This window comes from Hakea prostrata, chromosome 10, assembly GCF_041222555.1.
Source record: "Hakea prostrata isolate BN-2017 chromosome 10, UWA_Hpros_2, whole genome shotgun sequence".
NCBI classification, from domain to species: Eukaryota; Viridiplantae; Streptophyta; class Magnoliopsida; order Proteales; family Proteaceae; genus Hakea; species Hakea prostrata.
Window position 1 is genome coordinate 34234260 of NC_142609.1, and position 13832 is coordinate 34248091.

At 35.5% G+C, this 13832-nt stretch overlaps 1 protein-coding gene across 1 annotated transcript; it reads right to left on the minus strand.

Moving 5' to 3' along the window:
• Positions 1 to 2466: 2466 nt before the first annotated feature.
• LOC149002608 (uncharacterized) lies at positions 2467 to 4707 on the minus strand. Its single transcript, XM_089137655.1, has 4 exons — positions 4632 to 4707; positions 3788 to 4362; positions 3564 to 3645; positions 2467 to 3468 (listed from the first exon to the last, which is right to left on the minus strand). Exons 2-4 carry the CDS (start codon positions 3797 to 3799, stop codon positions 2783 to 2785), a joined length of 780 nt encoding a protein of 259 aa, XP_088993781.1. The 5' UTR covers positions 3800 to 4362; positions 4632 to 4707; the 3' UTR covers positions 2467 to 2782.
• Positions 4708 to 13832: the final 9125 nt, after the last annotated feature.

The window sequence follows — 13832 nt, forward strand, 5'->3', positions numbered from 1 at the left end:
GACAATAAAAAAACTCAGGTTAGACGCAAGATGTTACGACTAGACTAAGACCTATATGGTGTTGAGAGGGACATACGTTCTATTGTATATAGAATGCTTCATCATAGCACGTATAGCATACTATATGTGCTTAGCGATCATTGGAAATAAGAGGATGGATCCCTGCTCCTTTCATTGTGTGAGTCCTGGACAACGTGGTCCAATGGAAACTCATAGAAAAGTATGATTTGTTGCTTTCATTTGTGGAATTTTCTAGTGGGCTTCAGTGTAATCTTTTTGTTTCAGGTAGAGAGCTAAAACCACGGTACGAAACTTCGATTTTTTGCTAGTATTTTGTTGTATATATATATATATATATATATATATATCGATTAATGGATAGGTAGCACTGGAGCAGTGGCAATTTAGAAATTAAATGAAAAAATCTGAGTATTTGTATCACTTAGTTTGATATTGTGGATGACAGGATGTGGCCATGGTTGTAACGTGTGTGGGGGAGAGAGAAATTCTTGGGTTTTGTGAGGAAAGTGGGTTGTCATTGATGAAATATTATTTATAATTTTTATTTTGGACGATCAGACAGCCTTCACTTTCCTTCTTCTCCAGCGTGGTGAATCGTGAATGCTCCAGGCGTGATGATTTTAGTGAATGCTTCAGGCGCAACTACTGAAAGCACGTTCACCGCCCCGTTCACTAGCTGTTAATAAAGTTCTTCTCCCATCGGACCTGAGAAATAAGTATAACGTAAGGTCTGTACCGATGAGAAAAGACGACAAGGTGCAGCCGTGCAGGTAGTGAGAGAGAAGAGAAGGTAAGGTGGTTCAGGTCATAAGTGGATCAGAGTGTTCACAAGGGAGAAGCTAACTGATCCATCGTCGTAATGGGAAGTTCACCTCTGAAGATGTTGCTGCCAGTGAAGTTTCAGCAATTTTCCGTTCAATTCGCAGGAAAATCGACAAATTTTGACGATATATCGCCAGTTCGACGATAAAATGAAGAGATATCGCCGAAGTTTCGACAATATCTTGTAAATTCGAATTTTGTTTGCCAGCCATCGGAACTGCCAAAATTCAGAGAAGTGTACTACCGTTAGGTGTAGTTGTTGAAACTGAACAAATGAATGACGTAAATTATCACCCAAAAAAGATGAAAAAGAATGACGTCAATTGAAAGAAAGAGAATGACGTCAACCGTAATTAATAGCAATATTTTTATACGTCATTCTTTTCTCCCCATGATTCTTTCATTTCCACTAACATGCTACTAAACAAACACCAAAAATCAGAAAGGTATAATCCATTTCTTTTTATTTCCTACGTTACTCCCCAGAGCCAAACAGTAATAAATTGAGGAAACTTCATCGATCTTTTTGAACTAGGCAAATGGTTTCAAAAACAATTCGTTCCTAGTAGCAAATGATGGAATTTTACATATTACCATTTTTTTTTAAACCATGAAATCACAAGATCCTCATGAGTCTCAGGTCCATTGTTATAATCTATTCTTTTATTTCCATCTTTCTATCATCATTTATCCCTTCGTTCATTTCTATATAATCTTGGCTGACTACCCTCATGTCTCAATTCTTCATCACCTTCATCCATACTTCAACCCTTCATTACAAGTAAAAAAAAGGAATTAGTGATCGTTTTAATTTTTAATTTGTAACGGTTTATTATAAACCGTCACTAATGATATATATTTAGTATCGATTTATTTTAAACTGTCACGAGCCGATAAAAGCCCGCGAACCACTAATAACAATTTTTTTTTGTAGTGCTTCTTTGATTGATGTTGCATTATATGCTTAATCTTGTTGCCTAATCCCTCACCCTTGGGCCAAAACAATATTAATAGATATGGTCCAATCCTAATTGATATATAAGTACAAAGAATGTTTATTTTTAATCAATAAACAAACTTTGAGGAAAACTACCAATATTTGATATATGTCATATTTGTAGCAATAGAAAACAAAATTGGGACTTAAGTCAATAGGCCAAGATATTGCACTATGTCTAGGAATAAGGAACAACCATGCATGATAGTTAGTCCAAACTTCATCTATTCAAAAAGCTAAGCTATTGCTAAACTTCCATCAGTTTATGAAACATTCAAAATAGCTTCTAAGAGAGAGTCGAAACATCTCGTTCCCCTCACTTGAGATGGACAGCGGCCCTCCTTGTCAATAATTGTTAGCCACTTCCATCCTGAAGCTTTTTCTACTTTGTATTCTTGCCAAATATTATATTTTTTTCGACAATACCATAAAAATGCAACATGCATGATCGAAACATCTATCGAAAGTTGGCTATCGAAGAGTTTAATATCTAAAGTAATGGTTGAGATGTCTTCAAAGACTTCCTTGAAGAGACAAATTAGTCTAAAGTATAAGCCTTTGAAAAGAATAAAAATTTATTCGATCATTTTAATATAATTTATTATTATTATTATTATAATATTGATCTCTAATTTATAGAGAGCTCCTCCATGAATGAAGAGATAATAAAGATAGACAGTGAAAATGCTGAAAATGACTTACCAAAGGAGAAAAAGACAAAAGACAAAAGACAAATAATGGGAAGGCACCCCAACTAACCAAGTCATAACACAAACATGGTACACATTTTTGTTGAAGAAAAAAGTGAAAGACAAGAAAAAACCAGAGATGGTACACTTAACTTATTTATAGAGTGGGCCAAGTAGCGGACCCGTTTATTGAAAATTCAGGACCAAGACAAAGGGTGAGGTGGGTTGTCCATTTCAGCATTCAAATCAAGCATTACATGACGATGCATGCATTTGGGTACTCGCAGGGGCTCTGGCAACTGCGTCTTTCACATCCGCAATAGCAAGGCCCTGGCTGTCCACCGCAGCCACAATGGCACGGCGGAGCTGGTACGCAAGCACTTGGTCCACCGCAGCCATCAGAGCACTGCTGCTGTGATCCTCCACAGCCACAATGGCACGGCGGAGCTGGTACGCAAGCACTTGGTCTACCGCAGCCATTAGACTGTGATCCTCCACTGCCACAATGGCACGGCAGATCTGCTATGCAACCAGGTGATCCTCCACAGCCACAATGGCACGGCGGATGTGGTACGTAACCACTTGGTCCACAATATACCACTATCTGTTGGACAAGCTGGGGATCAGCTCCACGTCCCTGTGTAGGAGTCTTTCCCCCACCCTCGCCCTTTGTAGGAGTCTTTCCCCCTTCATCGCCCTTGCCCTTTGTAGGAGTCTTTCCCCCGGCATCGCCCACGCCCTTTGTAGGAGTCTTTCCCCCGGTCTTGTCCTCGCCCTCGATCTTTTTAGGAGGCTCTTTCTCGACGATCTTGTAGGACTTGATGACATTTCCAGCTTTGCAACAGAGCTTTTTCATGAGCTTAAGGGGGCAGAAGGGACCACTAATGGTGACAGTGTTGTTTTTATCGTCGAATATCTCGTCTTCGATTTTACATCTCTCTTCAATTCATAATCATACCCACAAAAATGAAATGATGAATACAGGCGGGAAAAGCTTTAGTGGGAAATAATTAAGGAATAGATAAATGTCTCACCGCGATATGTACAGAGGACTTCCTTGATCTTCTTGTAGCAGCGTGGGCACCCAAGATCCACGTTCAGAATTATCTTCGACACCTGCAACACAATCACTAAGTACCCAAGTATGTACAAGGAAAATGGTATAAATTAAGCTACAAAGGTTCCAACTTCCAGAATAAGAAGACGAAATATAAGGAATGACATTATAGATGAGAAAGGAGAGAGAGTTGAGGCTTACCTTGTGCGCCATTGAGAGCTGGAATAAAACTTGTTGCCCCGGCCTTGAGTTACTCTGATAGTTCAGATTTGATGAACAAGTTGAATTGAAAGGGAAGGAAATTAAAAGAGTCAATAATGATTCACGATTTAGATGTGGCTCTGATGCAACTCTACAAGGATGTTGATCTTTGGCTGAAAATGCAGTGTCTTGGCATTGTTGGCACTTAAATGAGATGATGGAGGTGGTTGAGCGGTTGAATATATGGGTTCAAATTAAGTTGGCTCAGCCAATTATTGGAGCTGGTTCAACCAGTGGTTCATTATTTATGAGTTTTAATTGATATGACGGAGCACGTACATGAAGATAGCTTTGTTATGGTACGACACATACGAAAGTGAAAGTTAGAAAAAGGGTTTGCATTCGTATTTTTTTATAAGATTCTAAAGAGGGCTGCGGTTGAAAGAAAAAAAGGTTACCTTTTCTGCAACTGCCGAACCAGAGATAGCGTGAGAGAAAGAAAGAGAAAGAAAACCAATATGCTGCTCCAACGGCTTGGAATCGTTTTTTTACCAAACAAGAAGAAGACGACGTTGCTGCACGATTGAAAAAAAGAAAAGAAAAATAGTTTACCTTTTCTTCTATTGCTGAAAAATTAAAAAGAGAAAAGATAGAAAGAAATGAATACTGTTGCTTGGGATTTTTGAGAATCGTTTTTCTTTTATACATCCATTGCTGAATAAGAAAAAAACAAAGGGAAAAAGAAAAAGAGAGAGAAATATGTTGCTTTGAGATTGAAAAGAAGAGAAAAAAAGTGGCTATTAGCCTGCGTTCAAGAAAGGGAAGACAAGCTGCTGTTGCTTACGTTCAAAAAGGAAAATGGTTTGGGAAGAAAAATACAAAGAAGAAAGACGTGAAGAGAAAGGGTGTAGCTTCTCTAATACTAGTGAGGATAATGAAGAGCAAAACTAGTGAATGAGTGCTTTTACATTGAGAGATGAGAATTGGATGGTTGAGACTGAATATTCATTAGCTCTATTTGGGTGTTGTGCAATAAATGCAGCCTACCTTCGACCACAAATTTCTATCTGAATCGTAGGCTGAACAGTGTTGCCCATTAGCATTGAAGCAATTTCAGAAGATCCATTTATTTTTTTCTTGTTTTTAATTCAATACGGCAGCAGATTTGTTTTTAATGTTTTTTTCTTATCTTTGAGTTTGTGGGATTTGTGGCTATAACACCTCAAGAACAATGTTAAGAAGGATGATTTTATTCAAACTATTGTTTCTTATTGTGTCCCATAAAGTGTTTTTTGTTTTCGCAATGAGGGATATTAGAAGTAAAAAATTATTAGTTGAGTGGCAACACAAGGACAGAGACTTGGATAGCCTTTGATTATTTCAACGGAAAATTGAGAAGATTGAAAAGAAGATAAAAAAAAAAAATATAATTGGAATTTGAATAAAAATAAAATCATAAGGTAACCCATATCTACAAATTCTTGATTTTTATTTTCTTGAGTTATTTTGAGTGATACAAAAAACCTAGATCATGGATGTAATTTGGGGAATCTGAATGATATTTTACATTGTAACTTAGCATTTTATTGCTTGTCTAGGAGGTTAGGATCGTTGTCCTAGTTTGAGTTGCATTTCATATTGAAGTAGGGTTGGTGTTCCGAGACTATTGTAGCAATCAAAATAATGAGGAGTGTATTGAATAATATACGAAACCCTAGGTAGGGTGTTGTTCTGTAGACATAAGCAGTTTGCTAAACCACCTAAAATTGAAGTGTTCGATTACAGAGTGATGGGACATTATTTGTTGGACCCAGTCACATTGTGATGTATCGTAGACGTGTTTGTATATAGTCGATAACTACTAGATTATCCTGATCAGCTTTGTCTTGAGATTAAAGAAATCTCAAAGAGAAATTTAAAAAACACTGGTTCATCCCCCTAGGTGTCAACACGGGAGTAGCAAAGGATCCTAAGTCCTAACACAAGGTCTCTGAGTTTCCTACATTTACTTCAATATAGCTTATTGGTTTTAAAAACTCCATCCAAGGAGCCCTATATCATCTAAATCTCAAACACTATTATTATAAATAAAATGGACAACTTACCTACTATAAGCTATCATATCACGGCGGATGTGGTTACGTTATCACTTGGTCCACAATATACCACTATCTGTTGGACCAGCTGATGATCAGCTTTACATGTCGAAGGTAATGGTGATAGTGTTGTTTTTCTCGTCGAATGTCTCCTCTTCGATTTGATATCTCTCTTCGTTTCGTACCCAACAAATGACAAAAATGAAATGATGAATACAGGAGGGAAAAGCTTTAGTGGGAAATAATTAAGGAATATACAAGTATAATCACCACGATATTTACAAAGGACTTCCTTGATCTATTTATTGCAGCGTGAGCACCTAAGATCGACGTACAAAATTATCTTCTACACCTGCAACATAATCAATAAGTACTCAAAGACTACAGGTCTTACAGCCCAAGTATCTATAAAAGGAAAGACATTATATGAGAAAGGAAAGATAGCCATTGAGAACTAGAATGTTGCCCATGAATTACTCTAATGATTCAAATTCAATAAACAAGTTGAATTGAAAGGAAAGGAAATTAGAAGAGTCAATGATCCATGATTTAGATGTGGCTCTGATGTAACTCTACAAGGATGATGATCTTTAGCTGAACATGGTGTTGTCATTGTAGGCAACTTAAATGAGATGACCGAGGTCGTTGCGCATTGAGCTGCCTACAGTGTAGTTCTAAAGTGGTGGTTGAGATTTGATGTCAACCAAATCTTAACCATCCGTTTTGTTCTCTTTTTTTTTTTTTTTTTTTTGCCTTTTTGGGTTTCACTTGTTGGATCAACCAATTATTGGAGCTGGTTCAATCACTATTTATGACCCCCTTCATTTCAATTGAAATTTTGGCGCACTTCCCTTAAAATTGAAACCTTACAAAGTCTCCTCCATATTTAACACAGTCAAGTTTCCTTTTGCTTCAAAATTATTTTTACAATTTTATCCTTACTTGACATTCTAAATAATATTTGTAAGAACTTTCTTACATGAGCCCCTTTCATTTCCATTGAAAACGTGATGCACCCCCTCTAAAAGAAAAATCTTACAAGGCACCTTTACACTTCACACCATTAGTAAAAATACACAGTTAATTGCCTAAAGTCAAATTAATTTGTGAATATGATTACATTGGCCATAGAGCGATAAAATGATCATGCAATAGTTCTTTTTGTTTGAGGAAAATTTCGGTCATATAATCTGGGATAATATGGTGACATAAAAATATTATTTAGGATTTTAAAATAAACATTAAAAATATTATTTATCATTTTATATGAATTTATTAAGTGTGTGTAAAATGTCAAAATCATATTCACAGTTAAAAGAAAACGGACAATGTGAAGTGTGGAGGGGGCTTTGTAAGATTTTGATTTTGGGGAGGTGTAGAGTGGTTCCAATCAAAATAGAGGGGCTCATATAAAAACTTTTAGGATTTTAAATAAAAATTTATTCAAATGAGGGTAAAATTGTCAAGTTAAAGTTAAAACTAGCGAAAACCTAATAATGTCAAATGTGAAGGGGGCTTTGTATGATTTCAATTTTAAGCGGGGTGCACCTGAGTTTCCAATAGAAATGGAGGGAGCTCATGTAAAATATTCTTATTTAGGATGTCAAGTAAATTTATCAAGGGAGGATAAAATTGTAAAAACAATTTTGAAACAAAAGGAAACTTAACCGTATTACATGTGGAGGGGGATTTTGTAAGATTTCAATTTTGAGAGAGGTGCGCCTGAGTTTCAATTGAAATGAAGGGGGCTCATGTAAAAAACTATTTTATATATATATTGCTGAAAGAAAAAAGAAAAAAAAAAGAAGAAGAAGAAATATGCTGCTTTGAAATTGAAATGAAGAGAAAGAAAGCGGCTGCCTGCGGCGTTTAAGAAAGGGAAGACAAACTGTTGTTGCTTCTGTTTCAAAAAGGAAAATGGTTTGCTGCTAGTTTGTGTTCAAGAAGAAAAATACAAAGAAGAAAGGATGTTGCTTCTTTAATACCAGTGAGGATAATGAAGAGCAAAGCTAGTGAATGAGTGCTTCTACATGATAGACGAGAATTGGATGGTTGAGGCTAAATATCCATTAACTCTACTTGGGTGTTGCGCAATAATTGCAGCCTATGTCGAAATTTGGACTGTAGGCTGAAGTCCAGGGGCGGACCTATGTAGGGGCCGAGGGGGGCCATGCCCCCCCCCGGATTTTAAATTTTTTTATATAAATTCCCTTAATTCCCTTGTTTTTTCCACTTTTTTCTCTTCTTATATGTGAAATGTAGCTATTTGCCCCCCCTCCCAATATTGAAAACAATTTTTAAAGGTAAAATAATGGGCACATATGTCATTCTTAATTAAAAACTAATTCCTCAATCCCTATTTATTCTCCCCACTATTCTCTCTTATCTTTTCTTCCTGTTTATTCTCTTCTGTTTCTATAAACCTAGTTAAAGGAAATTTTTGAAAAAAACATCTTATTAGACATTCAAAAATCAAAATGTCATTCATAATTAGAAAGTAACTCTTCAATCCCTATTTATTCTCTTGTATATCCTTTCTCTTCTCTCCTCTTTTCTTCTTATTTATTCTCTTCATTTTATTTCTTTCTATTTATTCTGTTCGCTTTCTATAAGCGTGGCTTAAGAAAATTTGGAAAAAAAAAATCTACTCCACAATTAGGTACTCTTTCTCTTTCTCAATTTATTTTCTTTTTATTTGATTTTATATTCTATGTTTCTTTATTTCTTCTGCAATTTTTATTATTTTATTTTGAATTGTGAATAAAATATCTATAGTTAGTAGGTAACTAATTGCCATTGGTTTGCATCTCTTACCTAAAAAATATTTTAGTTTACATCTCCTACCAAAGAAAATATTGGTTTGCATCTAATTTTTTAGGGTTGAAGTCATGTATATATATTTTTTCTATATTATTGCTTTAATTTTACCTATATTTTGTAGAAAAAAAATATCATTATCAATAATTTATCTTTTTTTTCAAATGTGTGTGGGCCCCACAAAATATATGTGGGTCTATTATTTAATATAATAAAATAATTTAGAGGTGGGACCTCAAATGAATCTTATAAAGGCCCACATAATATGTGTAACAAAAAAGAATTAGTGATGGTCCTTCTAACGGGATAGGTGCTTGGATGGTTGGGCTAAATATCCATTAACTCTACTTGGGTGTTGCCCCCAATATTTGCAGCCTGGGTCCATTGCCCCCGTGGGCTGAACAGTGTTGGCATTAGCATTGAAGCAATTTCGGAAGATCCATTCATTCTTTTCTCATTTTTAATTTAATGCGGCAGCAGATTTGTTTTTAATGTTTTTTCTTATCTCTGAGTTTATGGGATTTGTGGCTATGACACCTCAAGAACAATGTTAAGAAAGATGATTTGATTCAAACTATTGGTCCTTATTGTGTCTGTAAAGTGTTTGCTGTTTTGGCCATGAGGGATATTAGAAGTAAAAAATTATTAGTTGAGTTGCAACACAAGGATAGAGACTTGGATAGCATTTGGATCATTATATCAATGGAAAATTGAGAAGATTGGAAGAAGGGGGGAGAGAGGGTGGGCTCCCACGCACCGGGGGCCCCCGATTTTTATTTTTCAAAGTTATATATGTTTAGTGGTGAAAAACCTAGATCGTGGATGTAATTTGGGGAACCTAAATGTTGTTTTACATTGTAACTTAGCAATTTATTGCTTGTCTAGGGGATTGGGATTATTGCCCTTGTTTGAGTTGCATTTCAAATTGAAGTAGGGTTGGTGTTCTAAGACTATTGTAGCAGTTAAAATAATAAGGAGTGTATTGAGTAATATACGAAACCCTAGGTAGGGTATTACTTTATAGACATAAGCAGTTTGGCTAAACCACGTAAAATTTGGTGTCTTGTCTTTGGTTTATTTTAATTTGTTTCACAAGTTGAAGTGTTTAATTGTAGAGTAGTGGGATGTTGTCTGTTAAACCCAGACACATTGTGGTGTATCGTAGACGTGTCCATATGTGGTCGATAATTACGGGATTATTTTAATCAGCCTTGTCTTGAGATTAAAGAAATATCATATCAAAGAGAAATTTAGAAGACACTGATTCATCCTCCTCCACTCCCCCCATGTCAACATGGGAATAACAAAGGACTCTTAACCAATGTTCGACATGTCGCCTGGTGTCGCTGTGTCGGTGCCTGGCGACACGGGCGACACAAGCTACATGTCGCCCGACTTTTGAACCATAGTGAACGCCTGATTGCCTGAACCACATCTGCGGCTTCTAGGGTCCTACATCGCTCGATCTTAGAGATGCAAGTCTCTGATTCAACAAGCTGCCGGTGACACTTGCTATAGAGTGGTCGTCGGTTTTGCCTTTCAACAAACCGAGATGGGCCAAAACCGTGAGAAGCACCTGATGACGACTTGGTACTGACCACCGTCACCGCTACAGCTCCTCCACGGCTGCTGCGTTGGAATCCTCCACCAACACAACTGACCTTCAAACGGGACAAACTGAGGAACCAGAGTAAACAACAAAATGGATCATCAGGGATTGATGAAACAGCCCAAAAGACTGAGGTCACAAGCACCACCAGGGGCGGACCTATGAAGGGGCCGGAGGGAGCCATGCCCCCCCCCCCCCCGGATTTTTAAAAATTTTATGCATATTCCCTTAATTCCTTTAATTGTGAACAATTTTTAAAGGTAAAATGATGGGTATAAATGCCATTCCTAATAAAAAAACTAATTCATCAATCTCTATTTATTCTCCCCTCTCTTCTCTCTCATCTTTTCTTCCTATTTTTTCTCTTCTGTTTCTATAAACATGGGTTAAAAGAAATTTTTGAAAAAAAAAATCTTATTAGGTATTCAAAAATCAAAATGTTATTTCTAATTAAAAACTAACTATTCAATGCCTATTTATTCTCCTATCTACCCTCTCCTCTATCATCATTTTTTTCCTATTTATTCTCTTCCCTTTCTATAAGCGTGGCTTAAGAAAATTTGGAAAAAAAATCTACTCCACAATTAGGTCTCTTTCTCAATTTATTTATTGTTTCTCTTTTTCTCTCTTTCCCTTTTTTTTTTTTTTTTTTTTTTGTTATTCTTTCTATTTGATTTTATATTCTATGTTTCTTTATTGGGATAATTACTATTGCCCCCTTGTACTTTGATTTTATTTCCACTTTATCCCCTGTACTTTTTAAAATTACTATTCCAACCTTTAACTTTGTCTACAAGTACTAATGCCCCCTACCGTTAGCTCCGTTAGTTTACTGATGATGTGGCATCTATATATATTTTTTTAAATCCCAAAAATAACCCTGCAATTATCTTTCTACTTATTTGCTCTTTTTTCAAGTTATAATACTACTCTTAATAGGAAAAAATTAACTTTAATTTCACTTTTCTTTTTTAAAAAGAAACCACCAAATAAAGGAAAGATGTGATTTTTTTTCTCTAAAAATAAATCACCAAATAAAGGAAAGATGTAATTAAATAAAACTTAAAATAGAAACTAAAATGTTAAGAAATATCAAATTAATTCAAAGCTGCAAATTGAAAATCACCTAATATATGCTGACCATTATGTATGTTACCAAATTTTCTATCAATTAGATCTTATATGCTAATTTGTTTGTAAAACTTCCATCATGGTGATTATGAATAATTTAAGTGGAATGTGAAAGTTTCAACAATCATAAGTATGTGGTCCCACCAAATCCAAAACTAATTTTAAAATATAAGATTTTAAGGATATAATTGACATGCAATATAGTTTCTATAAATGAGGGTAATGCCATATTTTTGACTTCTTAATTTTAAGGGCAAAATAGACATTTCATATTTGATTTTAACAGCAACTTAACACCATTAGAAGTGAGGGGGGCAATAGTAATTTCACAAAGAAAGGGGTTTGATTAGTAATAAAACCAAAGTATAAAGGGGCAATAGTAATTATCCCTTCTTTATTTCTTCTGTAATTTTTGTTATTTGATTTTGTATTGTGAATAAAATGTCTATAGTTAGTAGGTAACTCACTACCATTGATTTGCATCTTGTACCTAAAAAAAATTTTGGTTTACATCTCCTACCAAAGAAATTTTTGGTTGCATATAACTTTTTAAGGTTGAAGTCATGTATATATATTTTTTTATATTGTTGCTTTAATTTTACCTATATTTTGTTGAAGAAAAAAAAAATCATTATCAATAATTTATCTTTTTTTTTCAAATATGTGTGGGCCCCACAAAATATATGTGGGTCTATTATTTAATTTAATAAAATAGTTTAGAGGTGGGACCCCAAATGGGAAGGTTATCTGGCCTTCATTCTTCGCCCCCCCCCCCCCACTATTGCATCCTGGGTCCGACACTGCTAGTGATGGTTGACTCACTGGACATACAACAAATATTGGAGATATCATTTAGGAATGTACCACCCTCAAATACATACAAACCAGATTGATAAATGCCCTTTAAACATACATGAGATCCCTTAGATACAGAAAGAATACCCCCAGAGATACTAGTTTCAAACTCAACACTATCAAGGCTACTAATTGAAATCAAGTTTCTCTTCAAGTCAAGTATATATCTAACATCATGTAAAGTGAAAATAGATTTATTGTGATTAAGCAATTTAATAGAACCAATACCAACCACATCACATAAATCATTATTTCCCATCATTACTTTAGCATTCTTTATCTCAGACAAATGTGTAAACCAGTGCATGTGAGGACACATGTGATAAGTACATCCTGAATCTAAAATCCATCCTTCTTGCCTATTGCCCTCAGAGATGGTAAGCACCTCACTGATGTCTTCATAGACATTAGCTTGACCATTCTTGGGTCCAGGCATATCAGAATGGGATGTCTCCATTTCTTTCATTTTCTTTTTATATGCAAAGCAATTTTTTTTAAAATGTCCTACCTTTTTACAATAAAAACATCTCTTGGAGCTTGCATCTGACTTGTTATTCCCATTATTATTCTTGTTGTTATTTTCATGATTTTCATATACTTTACCCTTTCCCTTGGGTCTCCCTTGTTTGTAAGAGCCTTTGCCCTTTACAAACAGATTTTCCCCACTGCCCTTAGTCTTACTAGAAGCCAATAGTTCTAACTCCCTATTTTTTAAAGCATCAATCAGTTGTTCTAGGGAAATGTTTTGACAAGCATACTTAATTGAATTTTTAACAACAAGATAATCATTATGAAGGGAATTCAATAGGATAATAGACAGGTCTTGGTTTTCCAATTTGGTCTTTTCCCCTGTGCTAGCTAAGTCTTGAATCAACTTCTTAAACACATCTAGGTTCTTATCAAGGCTGATTGTAGAGTCCATCTTAAACCAATACAATCTCTCCTTTAGATAAATCTTATTACCTAGATTCTTCTTCTGGTAGACTTGTTCAAGTTTACTCCAAACTTTAATAGGGGTATTGTCTTCATCATCCAAACACCTGATAACCCCATCAGTGATGTTCCAGAGCATGGAACCAATTGCATTCTCCATCACTTCAGTTCTCAAGACTGGGTCAATGCTTTCAAAGAAAACAACTGGGTCATCTATGGATCTTAAGAGTTTCTGCTGAGCCATTAAAGCTCTGACCTTTCTCTTCCAAATCCCAAAGTCCCCTGTCCCATCAAACTTCTCTATGTCTATCTTGGAACCCCCCATAGGAGTATCCAAACTTAGGTAACTAGGATTTCCCCCTAGACCTATTGCTCTACTAGAGCTTGTGGTAACCACACTGGGAGGAGTGTCCTCCCCTGGTAGACAAAATTCCTTGCTTGGCTCCACTTTGAAGCCGGTACCATACACCAATCAGTATATACAAGAATAAAAATTCACAATACTGATATACAATTCTGAAAAAAAAGGATTATTATAATCAAGAATTAAATAATCAATTATTAATTAACCACAAGTTTATAGACTAACTTTATACAATCTCAG